This window comes from Eretmochelys imbricata, chromosome 13 (genome assembly GCF_965152235.1).
Source record: "Eretmochelys imbricata isolate rEreImb1 chromosome 13, rEreImb1.hap1, whole genome shotgun sequence".
Taxonomy (NCBI): Eukaryota; Metazoa; Chordata; order Testudines; family Cheloniidae; genus Eretmochelys; species Eretmochelys imbricata.
In genome coordinates, this window is record NC_135584.1 from 2,296,450 (window position 1) to 2,317,493 (window position 21,044).

A 21,044-nucleotide genomic window follows, 5' to 3' on the forward strand; every position below is an offset into this window, starting at 1 on the left:
ACAAATGAGCTGTATAATAAAAGAGGCTACTCTGCATTCTTGTACAGGAGACCTTGGAATAATTTTCCATTCTACTCTCTGGCTGTCTAAACAAGACAACACACTGCAGTAATTAGATCTTAGCCAGCGCTATTAATGAAAGACTCTTCCATTCCCCTCTTTGAAGAAAATGACATGACATGACATTTTCATATTACTTTGGTGCTACTGGGCACAAAGTCCCTAATGTAATAATCAGGTATAAGTGTCTCTCCTACCCGGATGGGTGGGACTTTTGGTTCCTCTTTAGTAGGCTGTGGCTTTTCTGGGTGAACACTTTCAATTGTGTTACGAAAGGACTGACGATCTTCAAGCCGGGGCTTCTTTTCGGGGAAGGAGGTAGAGGCAGCCTCCTCAAAGCATTTCCTTTTCTGGTCCTTTGACTCCTGATCTAAGTTTTCTTGGGGCAAACTGGGAATTCGGTTTACAGATGCAGCTGCAAATGACAGATCTTCCATTTTACTGTGCAGTCTGGAAGCCTCTGGAGAAAACAGCAATTCTGAACTCTCTGGCTTCAAAGATGCAGACGAAGAGCCTGTCAGATCATCTCCTCCCAAATCCACCTCAGCTTTAGTTTCTTTATGGAAGGAGGAATCTGGTCCCACAGACGCAGTCTCTTTGGGGGTTTCAGACTGGTCGGGCTCACGTATTTTGTACAGGCTCCTCCTTGCTCTGCATCGCAGATCTGGCCGAGAGCGTTTCTTGAAGTGTCCATCTCGCTGACGTGTGGCAGGACCATGCTGTGGCTTTGCTGCTTCTCCCTGAACAGACAATCCCGTCCTGTTCTCAGCATCATCTTGTACTGAATTCTGCTGTTGTGATTCTTCTCTAGTCAAACCCAACCTGCAAAGCAACCACAGAATTATTTAAAGCCCAGAGCAAGCTTGTTAGGTCCGATTTCATCTCCTGGGAAGGATGTAAATTGTTTATTATTTACAGTATGTACTACCAGAGCAGTACATGGTGCATTACAGATTACAAAGCAGTCGCTCATCGCACTCAATCAATCTACAAAGAAATATATTATGTATTCACTACTCCTGGTAACTGTCATGGGGAACAAGGAGAACGATTAAATGATGTCAGGATTTACAATCTAAAACTAATCTGTAATAGATTACAATAGAATACAATCTAAAACTAATCTGGCATAGAGAGTACACTTATAAAGTTTGCAGACAATACCAAACTGGAAGGGGTTGCAAGTGCTTTGGAGAACAGGATTATAATTCAAAATGATCTAGACAAACTGGAGAAATGGTCTGAAGTCAACAGGATGAAATTCAATAAGGACAAATGCAAAGTACTCCACTTAGGAAGGAACAACCAGCTGCACAGATACAAAATGGGAAATGACTGCCTAAGAAGGAGTACTGCAGAAAGGGATCTGGGGGTTACAGTGGACCACAAGCTAAATATGAGTCAACAGTGTAACACTGTTGCAAAAAAAAAGCAAACATAATTCTGGGATGTTATAAGCAAGACACGAGAAGTAATTCTTCCGCTCTACCCCGCACTGATTAGTCCACAGCTGCAGTATTGTGTCCAGTTCTGGGCACCACATTTCAGGAAGGATGTGGACAATTTGGAGAAAGTCCAGAGAAGAGCAACAAAAATGATTCAAGGTCTAGAAAACATGACCTATGAGGGAAGATTGAAAAAACTGGGTTTGTTTAATCTGGAAAAGAGAAGGCTGAGAGGGGACATGATAACAGTTTTCAAGTACAGGTTGTTACAAGGAAGAGGGAGAAAAATTGTTCTTCTTAACCTCTGAGGCTAGGACAAGAAGCAACGGGCTTAAATTGCAGCAAGGGCAGTTTAGGTTGGACATTAGGAAAAGCTACTCTGACGGTTAGGAAGTTAAGCACTGGAATAAATTGCCTAGGGAGGCTGTGGAATCTCCATCATTGGAGATTTTTAAGAGTAGGTTAGACAAGCACCCGTCAGGGGTGGTCTAGATAATACTCAGTCCTGCCATGAGCGTAGGGGACTTGACTAGATGACCACTCGAGCTCCCCTCCAGTTCTATGATTCTAGGATTCTACTAGGTAGGTATTCCCTTGCAGTGATAATCTGAATGATTCACTCGGTAACTAGCATCCCAAAAGGAGTGGTAATTATGGAGTTGCTTCTTCTCAGAGAACAGCTAGCTACCAAAAGGGAAGTTCCCCATCCGCCCGACTTGAATAAAACAAGACCAACGAGGTAGCATTCCTTACTTTTGTCCATAGTAGTCTTCAAAGAACTTCTCTTTCCACTGCTCCACCCTCTTCTCTTTCTCCATTTCCTGGCGTATTCTAACCTGCATCTCATGAGTGAATTCACCTGCAGAGAGACAAGCAAGTGCAAGTTTCATTACTATCCATAGCACTCAGAGCATGCATAGTACACATTCTGTGCTTGCCAGAGAGTATCCTGCCAGTATATAGACATTTTCTACCCTTTGAAATTTTCGATATCCTGATGGGATAGTCTGGCATGTTGAAATATTGCTAATGGTCAAAGCACCAAATCACTTATTTAGGGGGAAAAAAAGCAGGCCTCTCGGTCTTCTCCAGAGCAATACTCAGCTGTGACCAAACACTTATGCAACTGACAGCAAGTGTCCTCACCCCTATTGTGAAACTCTGGCCTCAAGTCAATGGCAAAATTCCCACTGACTTCCATGGAGTCAGGATTTCACCCCTTGAGATAAACTATATTGCAAGAAATGACTCTCCTAACTGTATTAAGTAACATCAAAAACCAAAAGAAAACTTGGTGATTCAGGGGCCACAGAAGTTGTCACAGGGCGTGTACATTATCCCATTCAGACAACAAGGGTGTAAATAGCAGTGCACACCAAAGTGCTATTCTGTAACTCCCCTCTGTGGACAGTGAGGACATGAACTAAAAATTTCCCAGTTCACATTAATGTAGTCCTCGCTAACAGAACTGCATTAATGCAAACTAGGAACCATTTCGTTCATGCCCTCATGGTCCACACGGGGGAGTTACAGCGCAGCGCTTTGGCGCTCAGTTATTCGTGACCCTGTAGTCCCCTGAAGTGCAGTGTAGACTCAGCCACAGAATCCTCCCTTGTACTTGTGCTAGAAATTCTAAATCTTTCATTCCTTTAAAAAAAAGTTTCTAGCTCTCAGAGTTGTACAGAAATCCTTCAAAATGTAAAATGAGTATAACCAATGCAGGGATGTCTCTCTCCCAGAGAATTCAGACAGCATGAAACAATAGCTGTGAGCGGTGTGAAATTCTCGCACTCATTATATTAGAGATGAATTCTGACATTGAAAATGTACAAGAAATGTTAATTACATTAAATATAAAAAAACAGTAGCAGGGATACTGTATTGCATGTATTATTCATGTTTATACTTAACTCAATAAGTTTCCATTTTGAAATTTATTAGAAGCTGCCACACAATTTACATCCATATCACAGAAACCAGGGAGCTTACTACAAAACTGGTGTCCAGTTTGCCACAGAGTACACAGGGAGTTGGACTGGGATATTACCACCAATGGATATGCATTCTCCCTTCCTAGGGGCAATTACTGTAACTATTTGTGATGGGAAGATTGGGGGGAGCGAGGAAGGGAAAAAAGGGTAAGTGCTCACATACCACAGAGATGAACATAGTAAAGATGCATCGATTAGAGCATGGGTTTCCAACTGAGTCACAAACAGCCAGGGAGGTCCTGATCACCCTCCCTTTCTTTATGACTAGATAGGGGAAAGGGCCCCAACATTTTGCTCTGTTGTAACATGAGCCCATTATCTGGAAAAGCCTGAGGACCCATGGGATTAATAAGCAACTTGTATGTGCCACACAATAAGGAGGTCAGTGTTCAGTTTATACATTAACTACCAGAGAGAAAATGTGAGAAAAAAAGCACCCAATTAAGTTTCTTTATTGTTTATTTTTCTTTCAATTTAGAATAACTGAAGCCCAACTTAATACAGTAAGGTTGAGTAGGTAAATAAATAAATAAATAAATAAAAAGACATCTTGAAAGTGCCATAACAAAAAAAACCCCAAAACAACATTTAAAAAATAAGTTAATGGTAGCTAGGACCTGAATATAGTTTAGAGGTAGATTCCCCGCCTTGTCATCTGTCCTCCCTCTACCTTAGGGATTACAGCTTCTGCACACTGCAGCCACTAAAGGGCAACATGACCATACACACCTGAACAGGTCTGAGAGTCATATTCCACCCAATAGAGGCAGTATGAGAGAGACCACACAAATCTAGCTGGCACTTTGTTTTTAAGGCCTCTGGGCATCTAAAAAAAAGCGTAAGGTAAAATCTTAAAAAAAGGCAATGTAGCCAAACAGGCTCCAAAGCTGGTACAGAATCAAACTCCACAGTTTATTTCTCTTCTACCAAATAAGGTACACAGCAGGCTTCTCCCAATCATTCAAAACAGCACTCTACCCACCATCAGCCAGTCGCTCTCTCCAGCTCTGAGCAGCATGGGTGAAGAACTCGTTATTGAGAGCACTGCCACTGAGACGCATCAGCCCATCTGCCCCCATCTATGGAGGACAAAAGTATAAGAGTTGGAAAGCACATGCATCAGCTCTTTGGGGACAGGGGTGATACAACATAACAAGCCACAAGATGCACAGTGATTGTTGTGTGCCTGTACCTGTCTGTCAACTTCTGGCAAGAGGAAGAGGAGTTGCTGTTGGAAGTGTTGGGGGAGTACATTGAAGGTTCTGGAGTTTATCAGTGCCCGGAGATTTGTGTTGACGAGAATGGAACCAGGTGTCTCAAAATCTATATCCTCACCTCTGTTTCGTTTCATTTGCCCTGTAGTTTTCAGAAAACCAAATAAAAAATAAAATCAAAACTATTTATGACAACATTTCATAAACGAACCTGCTGCTGCAAATGAGCAAATTACAAGAGAAGAGGCTGTGGCACGCCAGTACAAAGGAAGGATCTCTCAAACACCTTTAAACAAGTAATTCATATTTTACTACATTACTAGGTAGCATATTTAATTGAGAAAGGAGATGGCTGTTGTTTGGACATAAGAGTGCCCTTCTTAGACAACTTGATTTCAAACACCATAAATGAGCTGCTTTTTAAGGCACTACCCCACTGTGGCTCCGAGACCAGTTCCCTGAATACCTTAATCACAGCATACAAGCACAACCCTCTGGTATGTTTCAGAACCATCCTTTCCAGGGTTCCTGCAGTCAGAGCACTTTTGGACTAATATATAGGAGGCTAGTGATCCCAGCCAGCACCTTCTGTGCTCATGGGGCCAATAGCATTAAAGAGGTAACGCTTCTCTACTCCTGTATCTTTGTGATAGAGTCAAAGGATGGGACTAAGGAGTTTCCAAAAGGATCACTCTCCAGTTCACCTGGCTAGACCATTTATAGAGGTGAGGGACTTGCACTATTTCTGGATGCATCACGTCACTGAATCCAATGTGTCTTATGAATTATTACATGGACAAAAACGTGCAGCATAGCGGAACATGCACAAGATAACTGATGATAAAAACTAAGCTTCAATCACAATGGTTTTTATAAAAACCATTTGTTCCCAAAGACTTGGAAAGTACGTCTCTGGAACTCCACATCGCGTACACATGCTCTCATGAACACACCATCAAGGGTCCGGATGCTCCATTTCAGATTAAGCAAATAGCATCTAGGAGTTCCCTGCCTCCTCACTGAGGGTGAGGAGAAGTTGTTTGATAGTGAGGAGCCTTAACATTGGAAGAGACACTCAGAAGGATAAAAGTCTTGGAATTCTTCCATAAGAAGGGGACAGACTTGGACACAACTGATAGTTGCTTCAGTTTTTATGGCCAGTTCTTACAACTTTATTCAGAAGCACGTACCAGCAGCTGGCTTCCGGATACCTCTCAGCAGCTGTGGAGTATCCCTGGTGATTTCTGTCCTACTGCGCATCGTGGCACTACACAGGGCCAAAGAGGAGCGGCTGCTGCTGGAAGTGCTGCTGCTTTCTCCGTCAGCATGCCTTCCTGTGAAACCTAAAGGCAAAGCCATTTGTCACAGATTCATGGACGAGTAGCAGAAGCTCCACGGGAGGAGAGGTCTTAGCACATGACAACGATCTGCTTACAACAGACCCATTTTTAGACAGACAAAATTAGGTCATTGCTCCATCACTGACAGTTCTGAGTGGGTGACTGTTAATACAAATTTTATCCAATAAGGCAGCATTGCACAAATTAATTAGAATCACTTGTATGTTTAGTGAGCACTAAATAAATCTCTCTCCTGTCCTGGCCTAGGAAGAGCTTATGGGGATAGCTGTATAGAACCAGTGCTGAAGGGCCATGCCATGCAACTGGCTGAAAACAGTCAAGGTGCAACAAATGCTCACCTGAGGCTGACTCCATATGTGCCCCATTTACTTTCAGTGGAGTCAGGACAACTCGGGGCAACATCACACCAGTCTTTTTCTTTTGTTTGCTTGTCTGTGTTCCAGAGAAAAACAAGATACAAACTATTTAGGGTGCTAAAGTACATGTAGGTCACCTAAACTGCACCTCTTCCTAGCTGAATTCAGACACATCGCTCCACCTGGCCACAAATGAACCACCAGCCAAGTATTCAAGTGTCACTCACTGATTAAACTTATCTTTAACAGCAGAGAATCCTGCACCACCGCCACATACCCACCCACCCTGGAATCAAGGCCTTATATAATAGATCTACCTTTGCTGCAGCTTTCACTCACACTCATTTCAACTCCATGAGGTGGCTCTATAATTCTGCCCCTGCTTGAGGAGACGACCTTGATGTGTGTCTAATCCCTCTCCCTACCACCCAGCCTTCATGTGGCTCTGAGATCTCTCCTCAAGAATAAACACTCCTGGCTTTGCCCCTTGACATTAACCCCACACTCACCCCTACCTGTGAGGCTGCTCTGCAGCTCTCTCTGGAAGTGGAGAGACTCTTACTCTGAGATTCAGTGGAACAGGACGCATTAGAAGAGGTTTCATCAAGAGACACTGGAAGAAAATAACACATGATCAGACCCTGAGGAAGATGCTTATAGTCTAATACAGCGGTTCTCAAATTGTGGGTTGGGACCCCAAAGTGGGTCGCGAGCCTGTTTTAATGGGGTTGCCAGTGCTGGCATTAGACTTGCTGGGACCTGTGGCCAAAGCCCAAGCCCCACCACCCTGGGCTGAAGGTGAAGCCCAAGCCCCAAAGCCTGGGGCTGAAACCTTTGTGCTTTGGCTCCCTGGGCCGGTGGGACTCGGGCTTTGGCTTTGCCCCTGCCCCCCACAGGGCAGTGGGGCTCGAGTGGGCTCAGGCTTTGGTCCCCCCTCCTGAGGTCAGGTAGTAATTTTTGTTGTCAGAACGGGGTCGTGGTGCAATGAAGTTTGAGAACCCTGGTCTAATATTAATATTATTTGACACTTACCATCATTATCACCACTCACAGTGCTGGCTTCATTGGACCCACAGCTTTCTGCATCATCCAGCTCCTCTCCCTCTGCCACAGATAGGTTCCGAGACCACTGCAAGGCATCCTTCTAGAAAGGCCAAACAGAACATGAGTGATTAGAGTCCTTACCTCTGCAGCTTTATGAGCTAGACTGACAGGAACATACGTAATCATGGCTACAGTTACACTTCCTCAGGAAGAAACTCTCGAATATAACGTAACCAAATTATGACACTGGGTCATAGAATCTTGTTTTTATTAATCCAATCACTAATCCTGACTATGTTCACAATAATTATAAATAGGGCTGTCGATTAATTGCAGTTAACTCACGCGATTAACTCAAAAAAATTAACTGTGATTAAAAAGATTAATCGCGATTAATCGCACTGTTAAACAATAGAATACCAATTGAAATTTATTAAATATTTTGGATGTTTATCTACATTTTCAAATATATTGATTTTTATTACAAACACAGAATACAAAGTGTAGTGCTCACTTTATATTATTTTGTATTACAAATATTTGCACTGTAAAAATGATAAACAAAAGAAATAGTATTTTTCAGTTCACCTCATACAAGTACTGTAGTGCAATCTCTTTATCCTGAAAGCATAATTACAAATTAGAATTTTTTTTTGTTACATAACTGCACTCAAAAAATTAAACAAAGTAAAACTTTAGAGCAGAGGTGGGCAAACTGCAGCCCGCGGGACCGTCCTGCCCGGTGGTTGAGCTCCCGGCCATGGAGGCTAGCCCCCGGGCCCCTCCCCTGCTGTCCCCCCTCCCTCGCAACCTCAGCTCGTCATGCCGCCAGCACTCTGGGTAGCATGGCTGCAAGCTTGCCGGGCAGCGCAGCTGCGAGAGCCGCCGGCCTGCCCCGGTGCTCTAGACTGTGCAGCGGTGTGGCTGGCTCCAGCTGGGCAGCACGGCTGCCAGTCCTGGTGCTCTGAGCGGCATGGTAAGGGGTCAGGGAGCAGTTGGATAGGCGTGGGAGTCCCAGGGGGCCTGTCAGCGGGTGGGGTTGGGGGTGTGGATAGGGGTCAGGGCAGTCAGGGGACGGGGGGTGTTGGATAAGGGGTGGGGTTCCGGGGGGGGGTGGTCAGGGGACAAGGAGGAGGTGTGTGTGGATGGGTCAGGGGTTCTGAGGGGGGCAGTCAGGGGGTGGGAAGTGGAAGGGAGCGGATAGGGGGTGGGGGCCAGGTTGTTTAGGGAGGCACAGCCTTCGCTACTTGGCCCTCCATACAGTTTCGGAACCCCGATGTGGTCCTCAGGCCAAAAAGTTTGCCCATCCCTGCTTTAGAGCCTACAAGCCCACTCAGTCCTATTTCTTGTTCAGCCAATTGCTAAGACAAACCAGTTTGTTTACATTTACAGGAGATACTGCTGACTACTTCTTATTTACAATGTCACCTGAAAGAGAGAACAGGCATTCGCATGGCACTTTTGTAGCCGGCATTGCAAGGTATTTATGTCCCAATGTTAAACATTCATTTCAATTCACCTAATACTAGTACTGTAGAGCAATCTCTCTGTCATGAAAGTTGAACTTACAAATGTAGAATTATGTACAAAAATAACTGCGTTCAAAAATAAAACAATGTAAAACTTTACAACCTACAAGTCCACTCAGTCCTACTTCAGCCAATCTCTCAGACAAACAAGTTTGGTTACAATTTGCAGGAGATAATGCTGCCCACGTCTTGTTTACAATGGCATCTGAAACCGAGAACAGGTGTTCGCGTGGCACTGTTGTAGCTGGCATTGCAAGATATTTACGTACCAGATGCGCTAAAGATTCATATGCCCCTTCATGCTTCGGCCACCATTCCAGAGGACTTGCTTCCATGCTGATGATGCTCGTTAAAAAAATAACGTATTAATTAAATTTGTGACTGAACTCCTTGGGGGAGAATTGTATGTCTCCTGTTCTGTTTTACCCAAATTCTGCTGTATTTCACGTTATAGCATTCTCTAATGATGACCCAGCACGTTTGTTTTAAGAACATTTTCACTACAGATTTGACAAAATGCAAAGAAGGTACCAGTGTGAGATTTCTAAGGATAGATACAGCACTTGACCCAAGGTTTAAGAATCTGAAGTGCCTTCCAAAATCTGAGAGGGACAAGGTGTGGATCATGCTTTCAGAAGTCTTAAAAAGAGCAACACTCTGATGTGGAAACTACAGAACCCGAACCACCAAAAAAAAAATCAACCTTCTGCTGGTAGCATCTGACTCAGATGATGAAAATGAACATGCGTCGGTCTGCTCCGTTTTGGATCGTTATTGAACAGAACCTATCATCAGCATGGACGCATGTCTTCTGGAATGGTGGTTGAAGCATGAAGGGACATATGAATCTTTAGCGCATCTGGTACGTAAATATCTTGTAATGCCAGCTACAACAGTGCCATGCGAACACCTGTTCTTGTTTTCAGGTGACATTGTAAACAGACGTAGGCAGCATTATCTCCTGCAAATTGTAACCAAACTTGTTTGGTTGAAGTAGGACTGAGTGAACTTGTAGGTTCTAAAGTTTTATATTGTTTTAGTTTTGCGTGCAGTTATTTTTGTACATAAATTCTACATTTGTAAGTTCAACTTTCATGACAGAGAGATTGCACTACGGTACTTGTATTAGGTGAATTGAAATATACTATTTCTTTTGGTTTTTACAGTGCAAATATTTGTAATCAAAAATAAATATAAAGTGAGCACTGTACACTTTGTATTCTGTGTAGTAATTGAAATCAATATATTTGAAAATGTAGAAAACATCCGAAAATATTTAAACGGTATTCTATTATTAACAGTGCGCTTAATCATGCAATTTTTTTAATCACTTGACAGCCCTAATTATAAACGATCAAAAATTTCAAGCAAGAATTAACTTAAAGAATTCATAATCATATAAGTGCCCCCATATCTTTTAACAGTCCAACTATGATGCATTGCACAATGTGCGTGTGCAAGAATTATGGAGCTAGAACTCGAGAGCTGTATGAGATAACGCTTGCAAAGAGAGAAAAACTCATGCATTGATATAACATTTCATATGTATATTAAGGTCTAAAATCCAGTGTCCCAGAGTTAAATTTGCAAAGCAGCAATGTGTGTGAGCACACAAATGTAAGCAGTGGGAGGAATAACTGCTCTTCCGTTTCTGTGTTAGCAGGCAGTTTTACTTTCTGCTGTCATTACTGCCCTTGCCTTTGCCTAACTGTGGGCCCACTGTCCCACCACTTCCTGGCAGAATCCATTGGTTTTATTCTGATCTCATACCATGCTGCCAACACATACAGCAGCAGTGCAGACTTTCAGCTTTTACTTGATTTTTTCACCTCCATATTTTAATCCCCTGGAACTTCAATAGATTCAAGCTCCTAATAGAACAGAAGTCAGCACAGTTCATTTTAATTAAATTAACTCGCACACCATCTTCTCAAATAGTAGAACTGAATTACTGGCATGCTCTGTGGACCCTTTTCAGATGTGTAACTCAAACACACTTGAGAAAAATAAAACAGTTTGCTCATATTTGTCCATTCGTAACTACTGAGGGTATTTTTTTTAATATTCAGAAAAATTATTCTTTCTTGGGCTGAGAAACTGTGTGACAATATTTAGCCACTTTTTATTCCTAGAGATAAAGAGACAACAGTGTCAAACAGCAAACAGCTGCAGAGATGCCAAACTTGTGATGTTCATTGATTATACAAATGGCAAATTAAAATATTTTGGAATTCAGTCTATTTTCAAACACAGAATGAAACATTAACATAAGGCATCTTTTGGGGGAAGAGAGAGGTTCAAAGGTGCATTTGAGGAGGTGGGGTGGGAGAGGAGGAACATCTCTGAGACACTAAAAAAATATAGGAGCAGAAGCATATTTTTCTATATTTCAAATTAAAGGGACTGTCAACTTGTACTAAAAAACCTACGTTAGGTAAAGCCTCTTTAAACAGCATGTCTTGACTTTTAAAAAAAATTCCTTAAACAAAAAATTGATATTTTTTTCCTTTTTCTTGGTTGATGTTTTTAAGGGTCTTTTCAGCACAAAGACAGACAATATGGAGGAGAGAATGAACTATGCAGATTGCTGTCAAACACAGAGTAAACAAACTGAAAAATGATTTTTGGTTAACTTTTTAATTATAGTAATATTAGGTGTTACTTGTAACTATTGTCCGTACAAAACTTTCAGACAAATGTTATCTGTAAGCTGACTGCATCCCTTTGAGATTGGTATCCAATAAGTTCCCGACTACCCGAAAAGCAACGGGTACATGGATTTTATTCAGATAACTGGGAGTTCAGAAAATGGAGGGAACAGGAGCCATTCAGCAGCAAGGTGGCCTCCCTTGCAGTCAGGGACTCAACCGTCTCATCTTCCTTACAGTCCTGGCCGGGGGGAGGAAGGGGAAATCTGCTCTTCCCCACTTACTCTCTTCACAGTGGGGCTGCAGAGGGTTCCCTGCCAGTGAAACCTGATCCCTGCAGGTGCAAGGTGCAGGACAAAGCACAGACCCCACAGCCAGGACTCTGCTCTGCCAGATGACTGCTGTCTTCCTTGCGCCTGCGGCAGTGCAGGGAGGCCTCTGCAGCTCCACTGCCATGGCCCTGTTCACTCACTTTCATGACAGCAGGGCTGAACAGGCCTCCCTGCACTGCTGCAGGATCCATTAAGCAGCAGAGTGACCTCTCCCACAGCCAGGGGCTTGTCTTTCTCCTCCTTGAGGTCCTGACCAGGAGTATCTACTCTATTATACAAACCTCCACATTATTCAAATCCCTTTCTTGTCTTCCAGCATGAGATACATGGGGGACAAGAAAGAGATTTGGATAATGCAAAGGTTCGGGTAATGGGATTTTGGATGAACGGGAGTATACTGTATAAGGGAAACGTACAGGTTTCATTATTTTGATGATGCTCTATCCTTTATGACTGCATGAACTAAATTCTGACATTCCATGTCCTGGAAGAAGAGAGTTTATCTTGCTTGTGTAATTTAAGAATTATAAAATTTAAAAAACAAATGTATTACATATAGCTTATAGGCACAAGAACCATCATGTATAGAATTATGAATCCCAGAGCCTCTGTTTCGCATGATGTTACCAAGGGCAGTATGCTAAACTCATACAGCGATCACCAGTGATGGATTAACAATAACAGCAATACGTAACAAGTTGACCTCACACTCTGTCCCCAGCCTGGAAGACAGGAGTTCACAATTCACCTTGAGTGTGAAAAGGCTGATACGTCCAGGCAATTTGTAAAAGAGTCCATCACCTCCCCTTGAATTGGAATGTAGCATGGCATTGAGGCAGGCCAGGGGCGAAGTGCCACTGAAACCAGAGAGAAAAAGGGAGATGAGGATTAGAGTATCTAATTGCCAATTTTTAAATAATACACAAAACCCTACAGCATTTTTTTTCTTTTTTTTTAAATCAAAGGCAGGTAGCAGAAGGGACGGTGATGAGATTTAAGGTACAGGATCTCAACAAGTCTGAACACTATTATAGCTTTCCTATCTGAGCTGCTTACCACTAAGGCACATCATAGTGAGATAAGTCTCAGATAATAGGAAAGCAGCACATTATACTAATGTTCAAGCCATTCTAGGTCATTTTTAGAGGTTTATCACTTGAGATATTTTTCTCGCTCTCTCTCTGAATTCTTTGTAGCTGGATTCATGGTACTAAGGAAGCCTTACTTTATAGATGGAGAACCTCAAAAAAATCCTATCAATAAAATGTTTATAAAATCAAGTATTTCTGAAATAGTTTTCTTTCAATATACGTAACACAAAGAGAATACATGTTAGCATAGTGTAACAGAAAGGATTTAACGGCACTCTTTTTGGATGGCCCTCATAACTTAGTGGTTGTTTGTCATTTGTAAGTAAACCATTCAACCCACACTCATGCTAATGAAACCTTTGTGACACACCACATCATCAGATTTTCCACATAATCACACATGCACATATAAAACATTACCTCTAGAGCCTGCAAGGGACGTTATTAAAGCAATGGAAGAGTTCACTATTACTAAAAATGAAACTGAAAACTGGTCTAATTGAAATGTTTCAGTCTCAAAAGCTTAAACTATTGAGTCTCAACTTCTCAAACCGAAAACTGGGTTTAGAACAACTTCTCAGTTAATCTTGATTGAGTTTGTTTTTCTGCTGGTTTGCTTTTTGGCATTTATTTGCAAGCCTTGGAGGTAGCCAAAGTTACCATGTGTCATTTTATACGTTTTATATTTTATATTTATACGTTTTATATTTTATATTTTATACGAGAAATCCCAACTCGCTCTCCTGTAAATTACACATCTTTTCCCCCTCTGCACTGAGCAGAATGCTGCAAGTAAATTACCTGCCACAGGACAAGTTTTAGGAAAGGAAAAGATTAACTTCCCTAATTGAAACAGTAGACAAAAGAGATGTCAAAACATTCATTGGAGCTACAATTTAGCCATGAGACTGGACCCAACATCTCTGCTCTTGCATAAACCACAGGGGATCGCTATTTTGCACTTCTTCAGGAAGGCAGCACTCCAACTACTGAGTGTTTCGTAGAATCAGGGTGCATTAGTTCAGAGTGTCCCTTGAGTCATCATGCTACTTCTTTCAGAACTTAGGTTTTCTTTGCAAGCACCTCATGTAAATATTGAAAACGTTCAATGCTATTTAGCTACACAAGATCACAGCCTTGGTGGGCAGTTGGTATTTTGACACTGGGTCTATGAACAATACTTGATCCTTTCAGTTATACGATAAAGAAAGAAAGCCATCTTTCCCCAAAGCAGAAAATTAACAATTGGGTGAAGGGAAGCAGATATACCTGGAGGGAAATACCAATTTCTAGAAAAATGATTTAGCTCTGAAGGATTTAACTTCACACACGCAGAGAAGCCTGGTTTTAAATACCCATTTTGATAAGTTACCAGTCAAAGCTTGGAAGACAGCAAGAAAATCTGCACTAGTGAAAAGACACCCTGTTATTGCCATTAGTAAAGACAGCATAGTGCTCACAGACCCTCAAATAGTGCAGCTACCTCTCTAGGTAAAAGGACTGATCAAAGAAAGTAGGTCAGTGCAGAGTGAATATCTGATTAAAAGAGAAGGAATATGAAGCTTTTCACTATAAGCCCATCCTTATTCCACTCTCTACATACCATGCTGTGAAACCATCACCCAAGTCCATTCCCACTATAAACCTAGTTGTGAGGAACCCTGAGTATCGAGTGGTGTTCTAACAGCTCTGCTATCAAGAGAACAAAGCATGCTGGCACAGTGCCTCTCTGAACAATGGTAACTCCTACACCTTATACCTCTGTCTGTTAATTACGAAGCTGTTCGCTACTCAAACCATCATGATTGTTTCCTAATTTCAGGGATAGTGAGATGAGAAACAAGTTAACAGTCTGAATTGCTTCAGCCCCAAAGGGATTCATTTACCTTCTATAGTTATACAGCAGTTCAACCGTGATGCAGGCAACATGGTGGAAGACAGTTCATAAACCAAAAAGAAAAACAGAGCATAGTTAGAACAGCACAGAGTTAACATCCCACATGGGAGTCAATGAATGCTGAACTGCCAAAGATAGCTTGATTTACTCTGTGCAGTCAAACTTGGGAACTTTCATCTTGTAACCCAAGTTAAGGAGTTTGCAGCATGATGGCTAGCAAACATCTACTTCCTTTGACCTACAAGGTATTTTGTATCTCCTTTCTCCTAGATTCAACAAAAGCAGATGGAAATTCCAGGAAATTAATTTAAGACAACACCTGGGGTTCCATCCATCCCTGTAGTTTCCTACATTCCTGTGCAGGCTCTTCTTCAGGTGATATATGTTCTGAGATCCATATCAAGGGCCACAAAAAATACAGCAGAATTAACACTGTGGTATGGTAGAATATGTAGAAAGAGCAGTATACTTGCGTATATAAGGGAAGCTTCTTACTTGACCCCACAAAAAAGAGGAGTCTCTGCTCTAGAGGTGAAGCTCTACAGAGGACTGAGTTTGACTCATTACATAAACACAGGCCCAACACTGGAAGACCAGTAGTAGTAATTTATTTGTAGAAGAAACACACAAAGGAGAAGCATTTATATCAGAGCCAGACACGTGGTTGGCATTTAAAATATTTTACAAAAATCCTACAACTCCACTGAAAGGCAGAGATGTTCACTCTGTGTTTACAAGAAACTGGAAATCCTCCAGTAGCAATAGTTAAAGAAAAAACAGCTAGTATATTCTTACCCCAAATTATTGGGCTACAGAGAGAGAGAGAAAAGAAAGGTGGATTAGAGAAAGGACGGCGAACTCTACTAAGTAATCCAGCCCTTTTTATCCACCTTCCCCCACACTCCACACACTTCATTATAAACAAGAAGATCAATACTGACCTCATTTCCTTTAGTCCCTCAGCCTCTATGACCTGCAGAATCTGTTTCGGGGTCATAGGAGCATCAGAGTAGTTTTCCAACACCTGAAGAGATATAAATACTAAAGTTTCATTCAACATTTTCTATTCTCATTCGCTGAATTGTTTCCTGGGTTGGGATTCAAATATAGGAATATGTCTGCTAAAACTTAATATCTCCACAAGAAAACCTGCTACAAAATTCAGGTTAACCCAAGAGCAGACTACGGTATATATGCATGATCCCTGCACTTTTTCTAGGGCTACAAATGGCTTGCCCTGTTTTGTCATCAGGTCTCTAATTAAGTGTACAATTGTGCAAGTATGGGGAGAAGGGGAGAGCTGGGGAATTAGGCACTGATCCCGCACCATTAAAGTTAATGGATGCTTTCCCACAGACTTTCGTAAACATCAGACAAAGTCCTTACTGCACACAACCTTTAAAATATATAAAAGAATCAAAGGCTTCCACTGAAATAGACATTAACATAGTAGATATAGACTGTTTGCTCTTTGGGGCAGAGACTTTCTCTTCATACCTATCTGTTAAGCATCTATCATGTTGGAGTTACAAATAATAATGTCATTACATAAATCAATAGTACAAACTCAGCTGGAACACTGAATTCAGTTCTGATCATCCCATCTCAAGAAGAATACAGAAGAATCAGAGGGGTTTCAGAGACTGGTAATAAGAATGATTAGGGGCATGGAAACATTTTTTGCATGGAAAGATTTAAACAATTGGAACTGTTTGTCTCAGAAAGAGATGAGTAAGAGAGGATATGACAAAGGTATAAAGTAATGAATGGTCTAAAGAATGTAGATGAGGAGCTTCTCTTCATCTGTCTCATAGTACAAGAACAAAGGGACATCTAATTAAGCTGAAAGATGACAAATTCAAAGTGACAAAATAAAATATTTCCTTACACAATGCTGAATAAGCCTGTGGAACTCTCTGCCACAAAATATCATTGAAGCCAACAACTTAGCAGAATTCAAAAAAGAATTGGGCATTTATATGGATAACAAGAATAACCAGAATTATAATCGTAAATATTAAAAATAACAAAGCTTCAGAAGAGATGTAAACCATAGCGTTTCAGAGCTGAAGCCAACCTTTAATTATTCAGATTTAAGAGGAAACTTTCCCTAGGGGCAGGTTACTCCATAACTGCCTGCTCTGCAGGAGTTCTTGCACCTTTCTCTGAAGCAACTTATACTGGGTACTGTCAGAGACAGAATACTGGCCTACATGGACCACTAGTCTGATCCAGTATAGCAACTCCAATGTAAAAATATGTTTCACTATATAGCCTAAAGTACCTGAGAGAAGAGGCAACAGATATTCAGTCTGGGATATTCTGCTAGTAATAATTTAATAAATTCCCCTAACTCAATGGCCACAATGACATGCAATTCTGATTTTATGAGGGACAGTACTTCATACAAGTTGGCAATGCAATTTTGTCTTTCAATTCAACTAGTACAAGTAGTGAGCGAAGAAAATGAACGCCCTTTTTATGTCCGCAATGTCTAGAACTGAGTCACTGCAGCATCATGTCAGGGACCAATGACTGAAGTCTCCATTTGAAAGGTACAGTAGCAGGACTGTCTGCAAGAAAACAGTGCAGGTCACCATCTCTATCACCCCCACTTCCCAGCCTCCTAAAGGAAAGAAAAAGTCCAAACTGAATGACACACTCCAGTGTTGTACTGCAATTAAAAGTCTACCTACACTTCTCAAGAAAAGCAAAACCAAATCATATCCACCATGTCACATTTAAGTATCTGAAAATAATACACAAAGCACTATAGCATTAGCCTGCCAGGGGACTGGAAGTTTGGAATTGTGAAAGCCATGGTTAAATGCAATGAAAGCCCAAGAAATAAGAACATAAGAATGGCCATACTGGGTCAGACCAATGGTCCACCTATAGCCCAGTATCCTGTCTTCCGACAGTGGCCAGTGTCAGAAGCTTCAGAGGGAAAACAAGGCAATTTTCAAGCGATCCACCCCTGGTCATCCAGTCTCAGCTTGGGGCAGTTACAGGTTTAGGGACACCCAGGGTATGGGGTTGTATCCTTGGCCTTTTTGGCTAACAGCCATTGATGTACCTATCCCCCATGAATTTTTCTACTTCTTTTTTGAACTCAGTTCTAATTTTTGCCTTCCCAAATTCCCTGGCAATGAGTTCCACAGGTTGAATGTGTGCTGTGTGAAAAAGTACTTCCTTATGTTTGTTCTAAACCTGTTGCCTATGAATTTCATTGAGTGACCCTAGGTTTTGTGTTATATGAAGGGGCAAACAACACTTCCTTATTCACTTTCTCCACACTATTCATCACTTTGTAGACCTCTGTCATATCCCCCCTTAGCTGTCTCTACTCTAAGCGCAACAGTCCCAGTCTTTTTAATCTCTCTTCGTATGGAAGTCGTTCCATACCCTTAAACAGTTTTGTTGCCCTTCTCTGCACCTTTTCCAATTCTAATATATTTTTGAGATGGGACGGCCAGAACTGCAAGCAGTATGATAACCTATATTTAAATGGAATAAACCATTTTTATTTGGAGGCAGTACAGCTCTACTACAGTCTCCTGCACTGATCAAGTTTTCTTTGGGGTACAATAATTCAGTGCCATCATCAGACACTGTCACCCTTCATCACCCAAATGAAATGGGCATCTGATGTGGACAACACATCACTCAACAGTCAAATGTGAGAGGCACGAAATGGAACATTCATGTTTCCCAAATCAAGAAAAACCTTCACGGCCCATAATGCATCTGGAAAACACTGAACTCAATGACAACCAAATAAAACACAGCCCACAATGGAGAATGAGTGAATACTTACTGCCAGAAACAAAAAGCCCTGCTCAGAACAGCTCCTACCCCGAACTGTATCAGATGTATGACTACTTTTAAGTGTTAGAGCTGGAAGAGAAAGCATCCAACAAGATTCTCTCTCATTCCTTCACCTACCCTGAAAGGCCCTGCATGCACTGAAGCAAGGCCTCCTCTGGCTGATTATGGCAGGATATCGTGGCTCCATTAGGAACCTATTAATGCAGTATTGAGCACTGGCCAGAAGGAATATCTTGGGGGTTCTCAAACTGGGGGGCAGCACCCCTCAGGGGGTCACAAGGTTATTACATGGGGGATCGCGAGGTGTCAGGCTCCACCCCAAACCCACTTTGCCTCCAGCATTTATAATGGTGTTAAATATATTTTAAAGTGTTTTTAATTTATAAAGGGGGTCGCACTCAGAGGCTTCCTATGTGAAAGGGGTCACCAGCACAAAAGTTTGAGTACCACTGGGATAAGACAACACTTACCACAGAAACTGAATGTGTTGTTTGTAATATTTCCATTTCCTGCCTTCCCAAAGACCCTAACTGTGAACCTTTATGGTACTCTTCCAATTACCCTGCTACTAGACTAGCAATATAATCCTCAGGTTTATAATGAACAGGTATATATACCTGTATATATATGAACATATATCTATGATTCTATGAACAGGTATATATACCTGAACACACCTGTTCAATATTCCCTGTGGCTATATGTACTACACTGAATCTCAAAATTCTGTTTAAAAAAAAAAAAAAGTATGTGCAAAGAATTCACTCCACAGGACTAGAAGCTGCAAAAAGTTCTTTTCCTTCCCATCCATGGAGGCATCTAACAGAATAAAAAATGTAACAGAGTCAAATTAAAAACACTTTGACAGGGGTATGGTAAAGCCTAGTACTAAACAAACATCTATTTTTAATGGATTTAAGATCAGCTTGAAAGGAGCCCCACAACCCAGAACAGCTAGGAAAGGCTTGGTCTCCCTAAGAGGATAATCTGGTATGAGGTTGAGCCAATGACAAACCAGAAATAGAACAAAGATGAAGCTGGGGTTTAGAGACCTCATACACTTAATGCACATAGGGAGAGGCCCCAACCATGAGGAAGGTAACAAATGACATCCATGAAGAGATTCACTGGTAGACCAGATACCAGTGAGGATTAACTAACATGGGTGCTATGCCATTATATTACTACTGATGAGTTGCCAAAGTAGATGAGTTGCAGACTTACTTTTTGGACAGCCAATAAGCAGTGAGTTACCACAGAGTTTAGTGTGTTGGGTGGCAAGAAAAATTATGCAAGCAGACTTAGCACTGGTCTACACTAGAAAGTTAAGTTGATCTAGCTACATTACTCAGAGGGTGTGAAAAATTCACACACTCCCCCAAGAAATGTAAATTAAGCTGACCTAAGCCCCAATGTAGACAGTGCTAGGTCAATGGAAGAATTTTTCCTTCAACCTAGATACCTCCTCTCAGAGAGGTGGATTTACTACAGTGATGGAAGAACCCCTTCCTTCACTATAATAAGTGTCTACACTACAGTGGCACAGCTGTAGCATTTCTAGTGAACATATAACCTTAGTCTTTTCCCCACACTGGGGCTGCTCTGCTGGCAGGTGACCCCAAGTGCCTACATTCAAGTATTCCACCCACAAGACTAGGACCCACACAGGAGCTGCGGGCTGAAGCACTTCTGAGCATGAACCTGGCACTAGTTTTTTTCCAGCTGCAACTTTTAGCTTGAAGAGCAGGAGAAGAGCGAAAGTCAAAGTCAAGTGAGCTCAAAAATAATAATCTTCACACAAAGGACAATACAAGCTACCAGAAGGCAGACATTCTAGTCTGAATAGGTTATATAGCGAAGTACTTCTTCACACTACACACAGCTAACCTGTGGAATTCGTTGCAAAGGGACGTTATGAAGGCCAAAATTATAACTGGGTTCCAAAAAGATTTAGGTAAATTCATGGAGGAAAGATCCATCAATGCCTATTAGCCAAGATGGTCATGGATACAACCCCATGCTCTGAGTGTCCCTAAGACTCCGACGGCCAGAGGCTGGGACTGGACAACAGGGGATAGATCACGCAATAACTGCCCTGTCCTGTTCTTTCCCTCTGAAGCATATGGCATTGGCCACTATCAAAAGCCAGGATATAGGGCTAAATGGACCACTGGCCATACTGCGTCAGAACATTCTTATGTTTTCTTTGTTGGTCAGCCCTGGGAATCTCCTCTTGCGTGCAAGCAAG

At 41.8% G+C, this 21,044-nt stretch overlaps 1 protein-coding gene across 2 annotated transcripts in view; it reads right to left on the bottom strand.

Moving 5' to 3' along the window:
* ASXL1 (ASXL transcriptional regulator 1) overlaps positions 1 to 21,044 on the bottom strand; it is a 30,012-nt gene that overhangs the window by 5,464 nt on the left and 3,504 nt on the right. Inside the window, exons 2-11 of one of the 2 annotated variants that reach the window (XM_077832093.1) lie at positions 15,910 to 15,992; positions 12,729 to 12,837; positions 7,460 to 7,571; positions 6,943 to 7,040; positions 6,410 to 6,503; positions 5,901 to 6,053; positions 4,689 to 4,852; positions 4,479 to 4,575; positions 2,259 to 2,364; positions 258 to 882 (exon numbers count right to left, since the gene is read on the bottom strand). In XM_077832093.1, the coding sequence (XP_077688219.1) occupies positions 258 to 882; positions 2,259 to 2,364; positions 4,479 to 4,575; positions 4,689 to 4,852; positions 5,901 to 6,053; positions 6,410 to 6,503; positions 6,943 to 7,040; positions 7,460 to 7,571; positions 12,729 to 12,837; positions 15,910 to 15,992 (1,641 nt within the window). Of the gene's footprint in view, positions 1 to 257; positions 883 to 2,258; positions 2,365 to 4,478; positions 4,576 to 4,688; positions 4,853 to 5,900; positions 6,054 to 6,409; positions 6,504 to 6,942; positions 7,041 to 7,459; positions 7,572 to 12,728; positions 12,838 to 14,957; positions 14,988 to 15,909; positions 15,993 to 21,044 lie in introns of those variants that run through there. The other variant, XM_077832094.1, reaches the window with a different exon arrangement.